The sequence below is a fragment of the Megascapheus bottae genome, chromosome 18, assembly GCF_031878675.1.
Source record: "Megascapheus bottae isolate mThoBot1 chromosome 18, mThoBot2.hap1, whole genome shotgun sequence".
Classification (NCBI taxonomy): Eukaryota; Metazoa; Chordata; class Mammalia; order Rodentia; family Geomyidae; genus Megascapheus; species Megascapheus bottae.
In genome coordinates, this window is record NC_143526.1 from 2706038 (window position 1) to 2728368 (window position 22331).

Below are 22331 nucleotides of genomic sequence, written 5' to 3' on the forward strand. Positions count from 1 at the left end.
GTCATGGGGGAGCTCTGTGTTTAGTCTTTGAGGAAACTCCATACTGCTTACCAGAATGGTTGAATAAGTTTACACTCCCACCAACAGTGTGGTAGCCTTCCCTTCTGGCCACATATCCACTAGCATCTATATTGATAATGGCCATTCTGCCTAGTGTGAGGTAGAATCTCAAAGATGCTTTGATTTGCATTTCTTTTATGGCAAGAGATGTCAAGCACTTCTTCATGTGTCTACTGGCCATTCTTACTTCCTCTTCAGAGAAGTTTCTCTTTAAGTCTTTAGCCCAGCTTTTAATAGGATGGTTATTTCTTTGAGGGTTTGTTTTTGAGAGAGTCTATTTTTTGAGGCCCTTGTCTGAAGATCTTCTCCCATTCTGTAGGCTTTCAATTTACCTTGCTAGCTATTTCCTTTGCCATACAGAAGCTCTGCAGGTAATGTAGTTCCATTTGTCCAAACTTGCTTTGATTCATTGTATTTCTGGGCCTTTATTAAGAAAGTTTCAATCTGTGTCAAGGAGACTTATTTCTCAGGGTATTTTCTTTTACCTCAAGGTCTTTGATTCATTGGGAATTGGTTCTCATGCTGGGTGACATATAAGGATCCAACTTTAATTTTCTACAGGTGTTTATCCAATAATGCCAGCACCATTTGTTGAAGAGGCTATCTTTTTTGCATTCCATTTGTTGGTTCCCTTATCAATGATTTGGTGGCCATAGGTCTTTGGGTTAATTTCCAAGTCTTCTGTTTTATTCCATTGATCCTCAGGCCTCTTCTTGTGCCAGGGTGTTTTAGTATTCCATAATCACTGTTGGCTATGTTCTAGGAGTGAACAGAATTGCAATGAAGTAGAAAAAGAAAAGAAATAGGATGAAGAAAAAAACTAGCAAAAGGGGGAAATAAAAATGAAAATAATCTACTCAGGAGGCTGAGATCTGAGGATCAAGGTTCAATGCCAGTCTGGGCACAAAAGGACTTGAGAACCTTATCTCCAAATAAACTCTAGAAAATGGGAAGTTGGGCTTGGCTCAAGAGTAGGGTGGTATCCTTGAGCTGAGGAGCTCAGGGATAACATCCAGGCAATAGGGGTAGGGCGGTAGCCTTGAGCTGAAGAGCTCAGGGACAGTGCACAGGCCTAGTTCAACCCCCATGACCCACAAAAACAAAATGAAAATACACTGGGAGGTGCTTTGCCCTCTAGGGCTGGAAACCGTTCCTGGGTGGGGGAAAGAATTGACAGTGGTCAGATTTCTTTGCCCTGTTGTAAACTGGCATTGGGTCACTGCTTCTCAGGCCCAAATTATCTGCTAGCTGCTCTGACAGGTTTTCTGCCAGTATCCAAGATGGCGTTCTTTTCAGACGGTAGGAAAGGGCTATCTTCCTAATGCTATTCTGTGAGAAGAAATGAGAATGACTTTTGAGTAATCGTGCTTTCCTTTGTTGTTTGGGATCGTCTGTAATCTGCATCTGTTGGTACTCATCAGGGTAGTAGTAGTCCCCCAGTCCATTATGCAGTAAGTGATGAGCTGAGCTCTCAGACACGGGCACCTTTGTCTTGGTGCTACTGCTCTGGGGACAGTAGCCACCACAGTTGCTGCCACTGCCACTGTCAGTGCTGCAGATGTTCAAATCTCTCTCTCTCTCTTTCTTTTTTTCTCTCTCTCTCTTTAAAATTTTATTTTATTGTTGGGTGGATGAACAGAGGGGTTGCAGAGGGATTGCAGAAGGGTTGCAGTTACATTCATCAGGTAGTGGATACATTACTTCTTTAACATTGTTATCCCTTCCCATGCTTTTTCCCACTTTCTCTCCTCCCTCCCCCTCCCACTTGTCTTATTTTTCCTTTACCTTCCCATTTTCAAATACACAAACGTATATACCATATACCCACTACCAAAGTCAGAACCTTAAGGAGAAAAGAAGACAAAAGAAACAGCTTCACATTGTACATTAAAAACAATAATCACGCAAAGCTATGGACATGGTAATGGAAATACAAACATAACTATATAGACAAAAAACTTATGACTCTATAATCATAATGTTTTATTTCATAAATTGATATGTTTCTATGACATATAAACCGTTAGCCTAATTTTGATTAAGTTCTAAATACTAAGTCCCAGAGAATGTAATTAGAGATTCCCTCCTTGAACAATCGTTTGTTAAACTTGTCATTTAAAATATGATGTAAACATAAGCCATATAATTAAAAAAAAACAATAATCACGGGCCAGGAGTTTGGCCTAGTGGTAGAGTGCTGATCTAGGATGCACGAAGACCCAGATTTTATTCCTCAGTACCACATCCACAGGGGGAAAAAAAGCCAGAAATGGTGCCGAGGTTTAAGTGGTAGAGTTCTAGCCTTGAGAAAGTCCAAGAACAGTGCTCAGGCTATGAGCTCAAGCCCAGGACTGGCAAAAAAAAGAACAATAATCACAATGATAAACCTCTTGTCTTCATATCCTGGAGTTCATTTTACTTAGCCTCATCTTATATGAACATATGTACTTAGCTTTTGAGCTATTATGATATGTTAGAAGAATCCTAAATGTATAATAATTATTGGCTCTGGCCTTCTTCACTTAATATGATTTTTTTTCAAGTCTTTATTGCCTTACAAACGGGGCAATGCCATTTTTTCCAATGGCAGCATAGAATTCCATGGTGTAAATATTCCACATCTTCATGATCCATTCATCTATTGAGGGGCATCTGGTTGGTTCCATATCTTAGCTATGGTGAATAATGCTGTGATGAACATAGTTATGCTGGTAGATTTAGTATGGGTTTGTTTCTGGATATTTGGGTAGATGCCCAGAAGTGGGATTGCTGGGTCACAAATCTCTCTTCTCAAACAGGCTGTCTAACTTTTTCCTCTCTGGCCCAAATCTCTGTACTATTATGGCTCACTTTATGTGACTCTTTGGCTATGAACATTTCACAGTTTTAGAATGCTAAAACTTGTTTCTTGACAGAGCTTAGATAGACTGAAGCTGTACCTCCATCTTCTGCCATCTCATATAGCTATTTCTTAAAGAGAAAATATTTATGGTTTTAAAATATGACCATAACAGAACTTAGGGTCTTGAGCTTTCAGCTTTCTTACTCATGTTTTGCTCTACCACTTGATCCCTGCCTCCAGTATGGCATTTCTCCTATAATTGGAGATGGACTATCTCAAACTTTTTTTACCTGGACTTATTTGTTGAGCTCTATACCTCCTGGGTCTCTAGGATTATAGGTTTAAATTCTGGATCCTGTCTACACCTTATCTCTTGCTCTTTCTCCAAATCTCCTATTCTCTACTCTTGTGGTATTGGCAATGGAAGGAATACTCTCATAGCGAAATGCTCTTGAGAGATATCCAAAAATGTCACTTTTTTTCTTTTATTCTCGGGGTAATGTATAGAGGGGTTACAGTTGGTAGTGGGCACATTACTTCTCGCACATTGATACCCCTTCTCATATTTTCATCCCCATTCCCCTACTTCCCACCCCCTCCTAATCATTTTGCTTCCCCCCTTACCTTCCCTACTTCAAATAAACAAACATACAATATACTAGGTAACAAAGTCAGATACAGTAACCATATCATCTCACTTTCTTAATAACTTGACCCATCTTAGTAGGTAGCAAATACCATCCTTTTACTCACTTTGTCCAAACTATAAAGTTTTCTTCTCTCACACAGTTTTCATATGGTCTGTTTTATGATATATTGAATCAGTTAACAAATTACATATAAACGAATACATGATCTCTGAAAAAATACACAGGAGCTATTAATAATGGATGCCTTTATACTTTGTGAGGGGTTACATATGTATTGCTATAATTTCAGCATATCATTTCTTTTTTTTTTTTTGCCAGTCCTTGGCTTGAGCTCAGGGCCTGAACACTGTCCTTGGACTTTCTCAAGGCTAGAGCTCTACCACTTGAGCCTCAGCACCACTTCTGGCTTTTTTCTATGTATGTGGTACCGAGGAATCGAACCCGGGTCTTCATGCATGCTAGGCAAGCACTTTAACCACTAGGCCAAACTCCCGGCCCAGCATATCATTTCTTGAATTTAAAAACCTCAAATGTAAAACCAATGCAGATTGAGTCTAATCCTGAAAATCAAAATTCTTTATAAAATTGAAGGGATGGGATGACATTATCCAAAATGAAATGTGCTGTTTATTGTATTTATGTTACTGTAATCCTTCTGTTTTTAACATTTTTGAATAAAATTCTAAAAATAAAAATTCTTTATAAAATTGACTTTCTTTAGAAATTATTCATTTATGTTACCACTAGGTGGCATAGATGTACCGATAACTTCTTAAAGATTCAGACAAGATTTTATCTGTAGTTTTTGAATTCTCTTATCTCACTAAAGTTCCCTCCTCCCATGACACATTAATTTCTCAGAAGAGTTAACAAAAAGATAAAAGTATTTCCTAGTATAGTCCTAAGGAATAGTACAGAAACTATTACACAATATTTTTATGATTAGAGTTGAAAATATATCTTAAAAATACAAATTCTTTGCTGTTCAGGCAGCTGAGCTCTGAGGATCCTTGCTCAAAGCCAGTAGGAAAGTCTGTAGGATCCTTTTTTCCCCCCTGACAATCTGGGGACTTGAACTCAGGGCCTGAGGACTGTCCTTGGACTTTCTCAAGGCTAGAGCTCTATCATTTGAATCCCAACATGCCTTCCAGCTTCTTCTATGTATATGGTATCCAGGAATCGAACCTGAGTCTTCGTGCATGCTAGGCAAGCCCTGTACCACTAGGCCAAACTCCCGGCCCCTTTGAAGGATTCTTACCTCCAATTAACCACCAAAGATCTGTATGTTGAGCTGTATCTTAAGTGGTAGAGTACTGGCCTAAAGGAGAGTGCCTAGGCCTTGAGTTCAAGATCTAGTACTCCCTCTCTCTCTCTCTCTCTCTCTCTCTCTCTCTCTCTCTCTCTCTCTCTCTCTCTCTCTCTCTCTCTCTCTCTCTCTCTCACACACACACACACATAAACACTAATATACTAAAAAAAGAATTTTTATGGTAATTAAGCTACTTATATTTTCATCTTTTTATTTTCTCTAAGCATTAATTTAATGAATAAAAGTTTTTTGGATTCAATATGCAAAAGTATATTATTACTTAATTGTATTACCAAGTAACCAATGTTTAAGACTATAATTACCATTAACCAATGCTTAACAATCACTTCCTAAATGCTTAAATAATGTAAAACTAGGTGTTAGATAAATGCAAACTCTGGAAAATACAAATATGAACTATTTATTGTCTCTTGTTTTTATGTACTTTTCAATTTATGTACCCTTCAATCAGTTCCAGCTTAATAATTAAATCACCTGGAGTTTTTAATTTATTTAAAAGTAAACCTTGCTTTTTTTCTGTCTTTATATAGCCAGGAAGATGTATGAATAAAAAGAAGTGGTATAGAAGTGCACTAGAAGAGGCCTCCCTACTTTATGGATATTCTTATGAGCAAAGACTAGAAACATGCTACCTATCAAAACATGGTATATATTTTTCATTTCTTCCCATTACCAGATAAGGATTCCTTCCAATATATGTTTTCTAAAATGTTAATACATCAAAAAATCTGTCTCTTTATCTCTTCATGTGTTCCTTGTCAAATAATTTTTGCATGTATTAATAGCATGTATTTTGTCCTCCTAACTATTGTATATGTGTATGTGTATTTGAACACATCTTTGTGTATGTAAGAGCATGCCAGTCCTTGGGCTTGAACTCAGGGCCTATGCACTGTTCCCAAGCTTTTGTGCTATTGGCTAGAACTCTTATCACTGGATCCACAACTCCACTTTTGGCTTTTTTTTTTCCAGTGGTGGTTAGTGGGAAGTAAGAGACTCAGAGACTTTCCTGCACAGATTGACTTTGAAGGTCAACCCTCACAGCTCAGCCTCCTGAGTAACTAAAATTACAGCCACTGGCATCTAGCCGTGAAAATATTATTCATGATGAAAATATACTGATTTAAGTTTAAGGATTGTAATTAATGCTTCCTGTTATTTTTCTAACTCTTAGGCCTCTTGTGTATTCAAAAACATGTAAGAATTTTAATAGATTTAAAATGAATTGCAGTATAATAACTGCACTTGGATACTGCTGCATGTTTTCAGAGAACAGTATTTCTTTTTTTATTTTTATTGTTGGGTGATGTCTAGAGGGGTTACAGTTATATTTGTCAGGTAGTGGGTACATTACTTCTTGAACATTGATACCCCTTCTAATGCTTTTCTCCCACCTTCCCTACCCCCATCCATCTCAATCATCTTATTTTTGCCCTTCCCTTACTTATTTCAAACAAACAAATAAATGTATATACATTATACGAGATACCAAAGTCAGATACAATAACAAGGAGATAAATCATAAGGGGGAAAATAGAAAAGAAATAACTTCATATAGTATATTAAGAACAACAATCACAAAGATAAACCTCTTGCTTTCCTATGCTGGAGTTCATTTTGCTTAGCATCATCCTGTATAGCTTTTGAGCTATTATTATCCTCTTCTAAGAAAATCTTAGACATACAGTAATTATTACAATTGAGGGAAACCATGGAGCCTATGTTTTGTTGGGTCTGGCTTATTCACTTAATATGATTTTTTCCAGGTTTTTCCATTTCCTTAAAAATGGGGCAATGTCATTCTTTTTGATGGCAGCAAGGAATTCCATTGTCTACAAATACCACATTTTCTTATCCATTCATCTATTGAGGGACATCTTAGCTATGGTAAATAATGCTGCAATGAACATGGCTGTGCTGGGAACTTTAGTATGTCCTTTTTTACGGCCATTTTGGTAAATGCCCAGGAGTGGGATTACTGGGTCATGGGGGAGCTCTGTGTTTAGTCTTTGAGGAAACTCCATACTGCTTACCAGAATGGTTGAATAAGTTTACACTCCCACCAACAGTGTGGTAGCCTTCCCTTCTGGCCACATATCCACTAGCATCTGTAGTTATTAGATTTCTTGATAATGGCCATTCTGCCTAGTGTGAGGTAGAATCTCAAAGATGCTTTGATTTGCATTTCTTTTATGGCAAGAGATGTCAAGCACTTCTTCATGTGTCTACTGGCCATTCTTACTTCCTCTTCAGAGAAGTTTCTCTTTAAGTCTTTAGCCCAGCTTTTAATAGGATGGTTATTTCTTTGAGGGTTTGTTTTTGAGAGTCTATTTTTAGAGCTGTAGGTATATTTTACATATAAGGCCCTTGTCTGAAGATCTTCTCCCATTCTGTAGGCTTTCTGTTTACCTTGCTAGCTATTTCCTTTGCCATACAGAAGCTCTGCAGGTAATGTAGTTCCATTTGTCCAAACTTGCTTTGATTCGTTGTGTTTCTGGGCCTTTATTAAGAAAGTTTCAATCTGTGTCAGGAGACTTATTTCTCAGGGTATTTTCTTTTACCTCAAGGTCTTTGATTCATTGGGAATTGGTTCTCATGCTGGGTGACATATAAGGATCCAACTTTAATTTTCTACAGGTGTCTAAACAATTCTGTAAGCATCACTTGTTGAAGAAGCTGTCTTTCTTCCATCCAATTGTTTTTGTCACCTTATCAAAGATTAGGTAGCCATAGATCTGTGGGTTAAGGGTTAATTTCTGGGTCTTGAGTTTTATACCACTGGTCCTCAACTGTTCTTGATAACAGTTTTTTTCTCTCTCTCTCTCTTTCTTTCTTTCCTTCTCTCCTTTCTTTCTTCTTTCTTTCTTTCTTTCTTTCTTTCTTTCTTTCTTTCTTTCTTTCTTTCTTTCTTTCTTTCTTTCTTTCTTTCTTTCCTGTCCTTTCCTTTCCTGTCCTTTCCTTTCCTTTCCTTCTCTCCTTTCTTTTTTCTTTCTTTCTTTCTTTCTTTCTTTCTTTCTTTCTTTCTTTCTTTCTTTCTTTCTTTCTTTCTTTCTTTCCTTTGTTAGCCATGGGGCTTGAACTCAGCCTGAGCACTGTCCCTAAGCTTTTTTTTTTTTTTTTTTTGGTGAGGGGAAAGGGGTTTGAACTTGGCCTGGGTGCTGCCCCTCAGCTCTTCAATTCAAGGCTACCACCCTACCTCTGGGCCTGGGTGTTGTTCCTGAGTTCTTCATCTCTACCCTTCAGCTAATCCTCACTTCCCATTTTCTAGAGGTTAATTGGTGATAAGAGCCTTAGGTCCTTTTGTGCATCGGCTGGTTTTGAACCTTGATCTTCAGATCTCAGCCTCCTGAGCAGCTGGGATTACAGGTGTGAGCCACTGGGCCCAACTTCAGTGCACAATATTTCTAAAGTATCTTATTTTCAAGTGTAGTACAAAATATAAACAAACTTTTGAATATTAGATAAATATAGTAATATTTTAGTTCATTTTCAAAGATAATTCTCTGGAATCATCATGTTTTATAGATACTTTTAAATTAATCCATCTGGAAGAGTATAATAGGTACAGCACATATTTAAATATAAAGAGGTTATAATAAGCTAGTAAAATGATCATTTTAAAAGAGCTTAAAAATGTTATGAGTTTTTTCTCATAATCATTTTATATTTTATTTGATCTCTTTATTACCTTTAATTCTAAAATAGATGACTATGTTTAGTTCTTAGACTAAACATTCTTTTTTGGAAATATCCATATGTATTTTCTGTAATCTTCTTTGTAAAGCCATTTTATTGGGGAAAATGTTCAAATATTATCCTAATGAAGTTTCAGTGCTAAAGCAAATAAGCAGCCATGAAAAGAGTATGAAGGGTGTGTGACAAGTATATCACTCTGGATCACTTTAAGCTCAGGAAAAGAAACATTTTTTAAACCACAATGTGACTATATTCCTTCTATTCAAAATTTAATGTCTATTTTAAAATAATGTTTTACAGTTATTTGTAAATAACTGTTTAAAGGGGTTACCATTCAGCAAGGCAGTTTATAAGTACAAGACATCTTGTCCAATATTACCCCTTTCATCTTTTTTTCCTATTCTCAACTCAGCTCTCAATTTTCCTAGTATGCATTGAAGATCATAGCTACATTCTCCTCTCTTCTTTTCTTCATTCCCTATCTTCCTTACCTTGGACTCTCTTCCCCCATCACATGTCTAGTACCAGTTTTGTGGTATTCATCTTTATGGACTCTGAGTTAGTTTTTCTGAGGAATTACATCATTTATAACCCCCTTCCTCATGTACTATACTTTGTCAATTCTTTCCAGTATATTCATATAAAATTTGATATTTGTTTACTTGTACATTTATAAATTATGTTTTGCTTCCACAAATGAAAGTATGTTTTCTTTGCTTCTCTGGGCCTGATTTACTTCACTTAACAGATCCATCATTTCTTTGCAAATGATGTATATAATTCTGTCTAATGTATGGGTAAAATTCCATTGTGTATCTGTGCTACATTTTCTAAATCAATTCATCCACTGAGTGGAATTTGGGCTGTTTCCATGCCATGTCTATGATGAATTGTGCAGCCATGATCATGGTAGTGCAAATTACTTTAATGTACCCTGATTTGTTATCCCTTGGATACATGCCCAGGAATGATATTGCTTGATTATAGTTCTTAGGTTATTTTTTTTGGGGGGGGGAATTTCCAAACCGTTTTCCATACTAGTTACACCAGTCTCCATTTCCAAAAGTATTTTAGGGCTCCATTTCCCTTGTCTGTACAAGCATCTGTCATCCATACCCATTGCTTTTCTACTTGATCACACCTCCAATATTTGGAGGTTATTTGCTGGTTAATTGGAGTCAAGAGTTTTGTGGACTTTTCTGTCCCAGCTGGCTTTGAACCACAGTTCTCAGATCTCAGCCTCTTGATTAGTTAATATTATATGCATCAGCCACTAGCTCCGGGTTGGTTCTACTTTCCACTAGCAGTAGGCTTGCTTTATTAATGATTATGACCTATGTATTCTCTATTTTGTGTGGATTCTATTGTATCTTGTGTCATGTGTCCTTTTTAATCTCTGTCCAGATTTCTTGGAGAATGCTTATTTTCTGATTGATTTTTACTATAGTAGTTGATTTTCTTACTAAAGGAAAACACATAAAAATTTATTAACAATTATTTTTACACCATATTTCAAATGTCAAGTTTAACACACAAGAGTTCAAGAATGAAATATCTGGGACCGGGAGTTTGGCCTAGTGGTTAAAGTGCTTGCCTAGCATGCATGAAGACCCGGGTTCGATTCCTCGGTACCACATACATAGAAAAAAGCTGGAAGTGGTGCTGAGGCTCAAGTGGTAGAGCTCTAGCCTTGAGAAAGTCCAAGGACAGTGCTCAGGCCCTGAGCTCAAGCCCAGGACTGGCAAAAAAAAAAAGAATGAAATATCTATATGCAGTTACTGGCACATAAATTTAAGAAAAAAATTAAAATTAAGTTGAGATACATAGATACATATCAATCTATGTAATATATCATTATGTGTATAGACTATATGTCCCTTCATAGATTTATATGTCTATGTAGTTATATTTATATCTCCAAGTTCTTGTCAATGACCTTGAGTACCGGAGTATTGAGTCATCACTCTTGTACTGCTTGGATTTAATATCCATCTATCAAGGAGACCATGGAATTTTTGTTCCTATGATCTTTTCTTATCTCACTCAACATGATTTGCTCTAGTTTCATCCACTTCCCAGTGAATGCCATTATTTTATATTGTCTGATGGTTATGTAGAATTCCATTTTATATATGTACCACATGTTTTGTATACATTCATCTATAGTATAGTGTCTGGATTGTTTCTATTACTTGGCCATTGTGAATAGTGCAGTGACGAACATGGCTGTGCAGGTGTCCTTACAATATCCTGGGTTATGGTGCTCAGGGTAGATGCCTAAGTGTGGTATATGGCTGGGTGGTATGGAAGGTGTGTTTTTAGTTTTTTCAGGAACTCCAAACTGCCTTCCAGAGTGGCTGTATTAGTTTACATTCCCACCAACAGTGCAGTAGGGTTCCTCTTTCTCCACATCCCTACCAGCATTCCTTGTTGTCTGAGATCAGAATATTGGCCATTCTGATTGAGGTAAGATTGTATCTCAGGGTTGTTTTTTTTAGCATTTCCTTTATGACCATAGGTGATGAGCATTTTCTCATATATTTCTTTGCTATTTTTACCTCTTCTTCTGATGTCTCTCTTTTGTTCCTTACCCATTTAGGATTCATTTATTGGGATGTGGGGGATTAGTTTCTTGAGTTACCTGTACATACTGGATATTAAGTATTTGTCTGATGTATTATTGGTAAATATCTTTTCCCACTTGATTGGCTGTCTTTCTACTTTAGTAGCTATGTCTTTGTCTATGTAGAAACTTTTTTTTTTTAGGTAGTCCCATTTGTCAAGTCTCCCTGGACTCTCTTCAAGAAGTTTTTGCCTGTGCCTATGAGTTCCAGTGTCTCTCCTACTTTGCCATGTAGCAGTTTCAGAGTTTCAGGTGTGATATTGAGGTCTTTGATCTGTTAAGTTAATGTTTACGCATGGTGACAGGGTGGGATCAATTTTTCGTTTTCTCCATGGAAAACACATAGAATTTGATGTAATTCAGTTTTTTGCTGAGAACTATAGTCTAACTACTTTTTTTTTGTCTTGAGGTAGCCAGAGTAGTGGGACATGAACAGATGCCCACTATTTGTATCTTTGTGAAAATGGGATAGGTCTCTTTATTGTTTATATAATAGCTGTTAGTTCTTGTGTCTGCTTGACATCCAGTGTAGAGGAATCAGTTTCTCACCATATTTTAAGTTAGTTTTGTGAGACCATTATGCAGACTTTTCACAAAAAATTAAGTACCTTAAAATAATCTGCTTATTTCATCACAGCTGTTTTGAGGATTTCTTCACCTATTTATTCCAATCTAGCAATAATTGCTCTAATGTTTATCCTATATTCTTTGACTCTACATGAACTCACACATTATTGTTTAATATAACTCTTTCAATTTTAAAATGTTCAGCATTATTAAGTGATATATAATAAAATGCAATGAGATTATAACTTAATCTGATTTACTTAATCAGATTATAATAAATCCCAAAGTCTTCCCACATGGTTTAACAACTTAGTAAGTCTTCTACAGGTCCTTAAAAGCTTTTAATCATATTCATTTTATTTTCTGTAATTATAAAGAAAGCTGAAAAGGAAGGAGATAGGGTCCTAAATGCTCTTTGATGCTACGACTCCAGTCATAGCATAGACTTAAAGATATCCTTAAAGTCTCACATGGCAAATGTTCCACAGTCTCCCAAAAGCCCTATCTGGGAAAAAAAAAACCATTAGCACATGGACCTTTAAAGGACATGCAGTTTGAAACTATAGCACTTTCTTCTAGATTTTAAATAGGTTTATATTTTATGTGAGCTAAGTTTTGTAAGGTCCATGTTAAATTTCAATTTTTTCATGTAAATATATAGTATTACATAACCATTGTGATTGTCTTTGCGCCATTATCAAAGATCTGTTAAGTATATTTTCTGTTGTTATTTGCGGAGCTCTCTATTCTGTGTCATTAATCAATTTGACTATTTTTTCCTAGTACCACATTGTTTTGATTACTTTACCTTTATAGTAAATCTTTAAGTTGGGTAGGTCAATTTTCCAAGTTTTTTTCAATACAGAATTTTTATAAGTCTTTCTCCTCTTTATTTAAATTTTAGAATTAGTTTGAAGATTTCCTCAGAATAACCTGTTGTAATTTTAATTGGGACTGTGTTGCATCTATAGATCAATTTGTTCCTTTCTTCTGGAATTGGGATTGGATTTTTGCTTTTTTTTCCCAAGAGCTAAGGTGCACCATTAAATTGTTGGTTGAGATTTATATAATTTGTTAATGTAGGCACCCAAAGCCATAAATTTTCCTCTGAGTACTGCCTTTGCCATGTCCCAAAGAAGCTGTTATTTTTTGTGCTTTTTGTTAAATGCCATAGACTGTTGAATTTCTGTTCTGATCTCCTCCTCAATGACCCACTGGTAATTTAACAACTTGTTGTTCAATCTCCACGAGTTACAGGGTGTTCCTTGGTGGAAACTGGTGTTTACTTCCAATTTTACAGCATCATTTTTTACTTTTTCTGTGTATATGGTGTCAAGGAATTGACTCCAAAGTTTCATGTATGTTAGGCAAGCACTCTACCCCTAGTCCACACTCCTGTCTTGATAGAATTTAAGGATGATCGTAGGGGAGACTTAAGCAGGATTAGCTTTATTAATGCAAAGCAAAAGTACATTCTGTAGTTAAGGTTTATAGAAAAAATAATGATCACATCTAGAAAAATGTATGCTTTTAATCCTAACTATTCAGGGGGCTGAAATCTGAGGATTGTAGTGGGGAGCCAGCCTGAATAGAAAAGTTTATAACATTCTTATCTCCAATTAATCACAAAATGCCAGAAGTGGAAGTGTGGCTTAACTGGTAATGGGCTTATCTTGAGCACAAAAGCTTAGAGTGCCCTAACACCCAGAGTTGTAGCCCCAGGATCAGGAAAAAAATGAATGAATGAATGCATGAAAAAATAAATAAAACAATGCAATCCAAATGTTTAGTGGCATTGCTTAAGTAGGAGAGTGCCTCACTAACAAGCACAAAGCCCCAGTTCAACACCCCCTCTAAGTTTTTTTTCATATTTTTATTGTAATTTATAGAAGTATTAACAGTTATATTCACCAGATAAAAGTAGCATTACTTCACACACATTGATACCTCTCCTCATGTTTTTGTCCTCATTACCATCCCCCCACCCCTCCCTTCATCTTATTTTTCCCCTTTCCCCTGTAGGTTTTTATTCAAAATTCTGAATATAGTAGATGTGCCTATCATAATATTCTGGATTTAATTCCAGACACAATATATTCAAGAACATTGCAAGCTGACAAGTATGTAAAAAAATCAGATATGATTGATGCTATGTTAAGGAAGGGCAACTAACCAATGAAAGTTAGGGGAAGTTTTTAAAACATATATATCAATTTCTGATATTGTTTGTTTGGGTTGGTTAGCTTTATTCAACTCTCAGATACTGAATTTATTACAATTTTAACTAGAAAGACCACTGGAAACAAAATACCATAACTAATTGTTTAATTATGCCTTCCCTTGTGTGGGGTTGCAGACATTTTTGAAACATCTTTTATTTGATTATTTTGTAGATAAATCCAAAGCAGATACCAAAGTTGCTAGGACGGCCAAGAAAAGGGTAAGGTCATGTGTTTAAAAAATTATAATTCTATTCTATTCATATGATGGTATTTTTCAAAGAAAATAAAATTATTTTAAAACATGACAATCTATTTTTCTTTTAAAGGTTAGGTGAGTATATATCTGTTTTCTTAGACAAACTCTACAAAACTTCATTTATGATTACCAATATCATTGTTATAGAATTAGGAACTAAAATAGTAGAAATAAGAGGAAAAGTGAACAACTCCTTTCCTTTAATAATTGTCATTAAAGTATTTCATATTGCATATACATACTCATGCAAAAGTATTTCATATGCATACTCATATACTAAATTTTTCTTATACTTTAAGTTGTTATAATATTTTCAGATCATCCTATGAAAATTTTATATAATTAGAATTTATAGCTTTACATGGACATTATAATTAAGTACAGAGCATCAAGCATTCAAAAAATTTTGTTTTGTTTTGTCTTTTTAGATGACAAACTCTCACTATGTAGCCCAAATTGGCCTAAAGTTGTTGTACTTATGCTGCCCAAGTGCTGAAAATATGGATGTGTCATTAACATCAGGCATTTCAGTAATTTTTTTGGACACAGAGACTTTTTAATGAAAGCTTATATGCTTAGCAGAATTTCCAAAGTATTTCTCTTTTTTAAAAAATTGAACATATTCTGAATAAGTGAGGAAATGTCTAACTTACTGTCAAAAATATGATTTATATATCACAGACCCTGATGTTCTCAGTGACAATGCACTTACAAGACATGACTGAGAATCATACAATAGAACAAGTTCTTCCAGACATGTACTGCTTTTGTTCACCATAAAATGAATTGTGTTGTAAAGGAAAAATCATGGTAGGATTTCCTCTGCTGACTGATGGAATTGGGATAGGGTAGACCCTAGGGAGTTTAAACAAAGGTGAATAGGCATGAATCTAGAGATGATCAGGCAATTGGATAGGCATTATTTCGTATTCGTGTGTGTGTGTGTGTGTGTGTGTGTGTGTGTGTGTGTGTATGTATGTATGTTTATAAGTCCTTTGAAAACTAGATTGTTTCTGTTTGGTGGCCTTAAACCTAACTACTCATGAGGCTAAGATCTGGAGAATAGAGATTTGAGGCAGATGGAAAGTCTATGAGATTGTGTATCCTATCCAAGGTAACATGCATTACATATACCATGGTTGTATTATGTAATATGATCATAGATCCCCCATGTGCATGCGTGTGTGTGTGTGTGTGTGTGTGTGTGTGTGTGTGTGTGTGTGTGTGTATGGAGTGAGGAGGTGTGGGAGTGTGCTAGAACTTGAACTGCGGGCCTTGCACTTAGTGGTAGGCACTGTATCACTTGAGCCACATAACCTTACTTTGTGGTAGACCAGTCTACCTCTCTCCCACAAAAAGAGAATTGGGGAATCCCAGGAGCCAACTATCTTAAGAAATCAACAACTACAAATTTAAGAAGCAATGGAGAAGTATACAAACTGGAAAAGAAACACAGATAAAATTTATATTAATTGCTCTCAAAGAATCAGAAACCCAAGGACTCCTCCCCCACCGCTCACCACAGAGTTGTGGGTACCTAGGCCAGGAAGCCCTGAAACTCCAGCAAGCTTCAGAATCCAGATGCAGGAATCTCACACAGACTGGACATGGACAGCACAGTCAGTGTTAGAGACCAGAGAGGAGGCCAACGACCCTCCAACACGAGGGAACAGCTTACAGCCAAACCACCAATGAGTAAGTAACCCACCAGGCTCCCCCAAACCCTTCAGGAAAGCAGAGCTGGTGTCGAGCTACAGAACTTAACCTAAACCCCTCTCAATCCTGTCCAAGAAAGATTGGCAAGTGTTGGGAGGGGGACAAGTAATTCAGAATACCGCCCCTTCCTCCAACAGCCCCCTCCCCAGGCCATTGACTGGAGACTGACAGGCGGGCACTAAGACCCAGCACCCCAACAACGGGAACAGAGGTGTTCCTACTCACACCTGCCCAACAGCCTCCTCCCCCAGGCCACTGACACTGGAGACTGAGGGGCGCTAAGACCCAGTGTTCCAACAACGGGTGGGAGTTTGTGCACATGCCTGCACCTTAGTGAGCCAAAACTTGGTGGGTTGCCCTCCTGCTGAGAAACTCTGGCAAGCCAGTACCAGGGGACCTCCCAACAGAGTCACAGAAAGTCTCACAGCCCAAAGGGGCCCAGTACTTCTGGTGGAAATCAGAGATGCGCTCTGCCCTAGTACTGAAAAATAGAAATAGCACGGATAGCAACCCCAAAACACATCAGGGAACTGGAGGGAAGACCAGCTAGAGCTGATCTTGAACCCTGAGAACCAGAAATTCATTGCTCCACTGTACTGCAGAAACTCCCAGAGCCCACATCCCCAGCTGGCCATGCCCCTAGGAACAGGGCTGGCCAACTAGTAGCTGGGCTGACTGAGACCTAGGTGCACAGCTGCATACAACCTTTGGGAACTTGTGGACACAATAGCAAAGGCTGCAAGCTCAGACCCAGTCAGCAATGGAATTAATTTGGCTGAGGACCACACATATACACAGATACCCACAACCACCAGGCCCAAACCAAATAAAGATCGCCGCCTACTGAACACAGAGCAAACTCCCTCAATGCAGAAATCACAGCGACAAATCATGAAATATATAAATAATCAAAGTCCCACACAACTCCCAAAAGGAAACAAAAGGGAAGGGATGAGAGAGAAGTCACCAACCAAAGAAATGACACCTGACGAGGCTCAAGACATGTCTGTTGAAGGAAATGATTGCGGACATGACTAAAGAGATTAAAGCAGAACTCCAAAAACAGTTCCAGGAATATAAGCAGGAAATCACCAAGGAGTTCCTTGATGTCAAAAGAGAAGTGGAGACAAAAATAGATAAAGCTTATACTACATGAAAAGTTGAATACCCTCAGAGCAGACATGATGGGCTCAATGTCCACAATGCAAACTAAAATGAAAGCACTAAGCAACAGATTGACTCAAATGGAGGATAGTATATCAGGAACAAAGATAAAACATAAGAGCTGGAACAGAGAAGGTCATCAGTCTGGAGAAATCAGTTGAAATTCACCGAAGAGAAGGCCAAGAATTGGCAGATGGAGCCAAAAAATACAATCTTCCTATGATAGGAATTGATGAAGGGGAGGAGTTTCAAACAAAGGGAATGCAATGCTCATTCTCCAAGATTATAGCAGAAAACTTCCCTAACTTCAAAAGGGAAAATCTCACTCCCATCGTGGAAGCCTTCAGGACCTCAAACAAACAGGATCCCAGAAGGAACTCTTCCAGACACATCATAGTAAAACAAACATTAGATCTGGATACTAAGGAGATGATCTTAAATGCCACAAAAACAAAGAAATAGCTATACTACAATGGTAAAAAAAGAATTAGAATCACTGCAGACCTCTTCACGCAAACCCTAAATGCAAGAAAAGCTTGGAAAAAATATCATTCATGCCCTGAAGACCAACAACTGCAAACCAAGACAGATATATCCAGCGAAACTAGCATTTACAGTTGAGGGAGAAACAAGAATATTTCATTCCAAAGAGAAGCTATATGAATATATGCACACTAAACCAGCATTATAGAAATATTAAATAATCAAGAACAAATTATAGAACAGCAACAAATCCCATCAAGCTATCATCTATAAATCAGTAACCACAAGGGGGAAAAGAGGGAGAGAGAGAGAAACACAGAAGGAAAAATAAATAATGACAAAGGATGCTAACTACTTCTCCATAATTTCCCTAAATGTGAATAGGATGAACAATCCAATCAAAAGACACAGAACAGCAGATTAGATTAAGAAACAAAACCCATCAATATGCTGTCTCCAAGAGACCCACCTCACTGCCAAAGACAAAAACAAACTCCCAAGTGATGGGATGGCAAAGAGTTTTCCACTGCAACACACCGTGCAAAAAAGCAAGAGTCACAATCTTAATCTCTGACAAAATTAAGTTCTCAGTAAATCAATACATAAAGATGGCCACTACATATTAGTAAAGGGGTCATGAATATAAGAGTTTATTAACATTTACTCCCCCAACATGGGACCACCTAAGTTTGCCAAGCAAACTCAGTTACAGAATAAGATAGACTTAAACACAGTCATAGTGGGAGACCTCAATACGCCACTCTCACCAAAAGACAGATCAACTCAGCAAAAGATAAGCAAAGACACCTCTGAGTTAAATGACACCCTAGCCCAGCTGGGCTTAACAGATATACACAGAGTCTTCCACCCAATGGCAAAACTTTATACATTTTTCTCAGCAGCACATGGAACATACTCCAAAATAGGTCATATAAGAGTTCATACAGAAAACTTAAGCAGATACAAGAGGACTGATATAATTCCCTGCATTCTGTCTGATCAGAGTGGAATCAAACTAGTTCTGAACAACATAATAAAGGGTAAAATACATTCAAACTCTTGGAAGCTGAACAACACACTTCTGAATAACTCCTGGGTTACAGAACAGATCAAAGAAGAAATTCAAAACTTTCTTGAATGTAATGACAATCAAGATACATCAAAAAGTAACTTATAGGACACAGCAAAGGCAGTAGTAAGGGGCAAATTTATCGCACTAGGAGCCCATATGAAAAAGATAGAGGAAGCTCATGTAAATAACCTAAAGAAGAAATTGAAGCACCTAGAGGAACAAGAAAGAGTGAATTCTAAAACAACTACAAGGACAGAAATAACAAAAATAAAATTGGAAATATCAGAGATTGAAATAAGATCTACTTACATAAAATTAATAAATCAAAAAGTCGGTTCTTCGAATGCGTCAACAAAATTGACTGATCCCTGGCAAGATTAATCAAAAAAAGGAGAGGGGAGACTCAAATAAACAAGATTAGAAACTCAACGGGAACAATCATGACTGATATTCAAGAAATTCAGTCCGTTGTGAATAAGTACTTCCAGGACCTATATTCAAAGAAAAAGGAAAGTTGAGCAGAAATGGATGATTTCTTAAATAAATATAGGCTACCCACATTGAACCAAGAAGAGATAAGCCAAGTGAACAAACCAATTTCATACAGTGAGATAGCGAAAGCAATCAGTGAAATGCCAACCAAAAAGAGCCCAGGTCCAGACAGTTTCACTGTGGAATTCTACAAGACTTTTAAAGATGAATTAATACCTATACTCTTGAAACTCTTCTGAGAAATGGAAGCAGAAGGAGCAATACCAAACTCATTTTATGAATCTAATGTCACACTCATCCCCAAACCAGGGAAAGACCCAACAAAAAGAACTACAGAACTATCTCTCTAATGAACACAGACACAAAGTTCCTCAATAAAGTAGTAGCCAACAGAATTGAGAAAGATTTAAAAAATTACTTCTATCAAGTAGGCTTCATCCTACAGATGTAAGGCTGGTTTACCATTCACAAATCAATTAATGTAATACATCATATCAATAGGGCTAAGGATAAGAATCATATGATAATTTCTCTGGATGTTGAGAAGCCATTTGACAAAATACACCATTCATTCATGTTGAAAGCACTAGACAAAATAGGAATATAGGTACATTACTTAAAGTAATTAAAGCCATATATGACAAACCTCAGCTAGTATCATACTAAATGGAGAAAGACTAGAACCATTACCTTAAAATCAGGAATTAAACAGGGGTACCCATTCTGTCCACTTCTCTTTTTTTTTTTTTTGCCAGTCCTGGGTTTTGAGCTCAGGGCCTGAGCACTGTCCTTGGACTTTCTCAAGGCTAGAGCTCTACCACTTGAGCCTCAGCACCACTTCCAGCTTTTTTCTATGTATGCGGTATCGAGGAATCGAACCCGGGTCTTCATGCATAGTAGGCAAGCACTTTAACCACTAGGCCAAACTCCCGGCCCCCCACTTCTCTTTAATATAGTGCTTGAACCCTTAGCCATAGTAATAAGGCAAGAGAAGGACATCACAGGGATCTACATACGGAAAGAAGAAATTACACTATCTTTATTCACAGATGACATGATCCTATACCTGAACAACCCAATAAAGTCCACTCCCAAACTCATAGAACTAATAAACCAATTTAGCAAAGTGGCAGGATACGAAATCAACCTGGAAAAGTCAGTAACCTTTCTATAAGACAACAACATACAAACAAGGCAAAATCAAGAAAATGATCCCATTTGCAGCAGTCCCCAAAAGAATAAAATATTTAGGAATTAACCAAAGATGTAAAGGAATTATTTAATGAAAACTATAAAAGCCTAAGGAAAAAAATTAAAGAGAATACCAGGAAATGGAAAAACATCCATGCTCTTGTTACGGAGAACCAATATAGTGAAAATGGCTATACTGCCAAAATTGATATACAAATTCAGTGAAATCCCCACCAAAATCCCAAAAACATTCTTTACTGGAATAGAAGGTATAATCCAAAGGTTCATATGGAACAACAAAAGACATAGAATAGCCAAAACAGTTCTAGGAAAAAAAGAGCAATGCAGGTGGTATTACAATCCAGACTTCAAACTTTACTATAGAGCCATAATAACAAAAACAACCAGAGATAAATGGAACAGAATGGAAGATCTAGAAATAAAACCACATACCTATAGTCAACTTGCAATTGACAAAGGAGCCAGAGATATACAGTGGAACAAACACAGCCCATTCAATTATTGGTGCTGGCAAAACTGGGCTGCCACATACAGAAAACTAAAAATTGATCCTAGCCTTTCGCCATGCACAAGCATTAACTCAAAATGGATCAAATACCTCAATATCATACTTGAAACCTTGAAACTGTTACATGATAGAGTAGGAGAGACACTGGAACTCATAGGCACAGGCAAAAACATCCTGGACAGAGTCTCAGGGTCACAACAGATTGGAGAGAGACTCTCAAATGGAACTACCTAAAAATAAAAAGTTTCTGTACAGATAAAAGCATAGCTAGTAAAGTAGAAAGACAGCCAACCAACTGAGAAAAGGTATTTACCAATAATACATCAGACAAATGCTTAATATCTAGTATCTATAGGTAACTCAAGAAACTAATCCCTCTACCCCCCCCCCCCCAAGCCCAAGCAACCAATCACTAAATGGGCAAAGGAGCTAAAGAGAGACTTATCCGAAGAAGAGGTTAAAATGGCCGAAAAACATATGAGAAAATGCTCATCATCCATTGCCATAAATGAAATGCAAATAAAAACAACCCTAAGATACCACCTTATCCCAATTAGAATGGCCAATATTCTGAACTCAGACAACAAATGCTGGCAGGATTGTGGAGAAAGAGGAACTCTACTGCACTGATGATGGGAATGTAAACTAGTTCAGCCACTCTGGAAGACATTTTGGAGGTTTCTTGAACTAAAAATAGACCTTCCCTATGATCTCGCCATACCACTCCTAGGCATCTATCCTGAGCATCATTACCCAGGATATGATAGGGACACCTGCTCAGCCTTGTTCCTCTCTATACTGTTCTCAATAGCCAAGTGATAGAAACAACCCAGGTGCCCTACTGCAGATGAATGGATACAAAAAATGTGGTATGTAGATACATAGCCAACAGACAAGAGAAAATAATGCCATTCTCTGGGATGTGAATGAAATTGGAGTGATTCATGTTGAGTGAGATAAGTCAAGACCAAATTAACAAAATATTAGATGCAAACAGTACAATAGCGATGACTCAATATTTGGGTAGCCAAGGTTATGGACATAGTCATGGAGATACAAACATAACTACATAGACATAAAAAAATCTATGATCGGCTATATACTATATAGAATTATAGTTTTATTACATTTATTAATATCTATCTATGACATACAAACACTCAGCTTAATTTTAGTTATGCTGTAAAATCTATGTGCCAGTGATGTATAGAAATTCCTTTCTTGAATACTTGTTTGTTAAATATGACATTTGAAATATGATGTAAAAATGTTAATAAATTCTTTAAAAATTTATTAATTTGATATTCTTATTTATAACCATTTTTCTATTTTGTATTTTCATAGTTCTAATTATTGGTTATATTATACTTACTGTGTTCATCTATGTATCACAAATATTACCACAAGGTTTTGTGGGATTTTTGTGGGGGGGGGAGTC

At 36.9% G+C, this 22331-nt stretch overlaps 1 protein-coding gene across 2 annotated transcripts in view; it reads left to right on the plus strand.

Moving 5' to 3' along the window:
- Positions 1-22331, plus strand: part of Zcwpw2 (zinc finger CW-type and PWWP domain containing 2) — a 116552-nt gene that overhangs the window by 67799 nt on the left and 26422 nt on the right. For both annotated transcript variants that reach the window (XM_090351789.1, XM_090351788.1), the window contains 2 exons: positions 5413-5527; positions 14162-14208. In XM_090351789.1, the coding sequence (XP_090207915.1) occupies positions 5413-5527; positions 14162-14208 (162 nt within the window). The remainder of the gene's footprint in view (positions 1-5412; positions 5528-14161; positions 14209-22331) is intronic.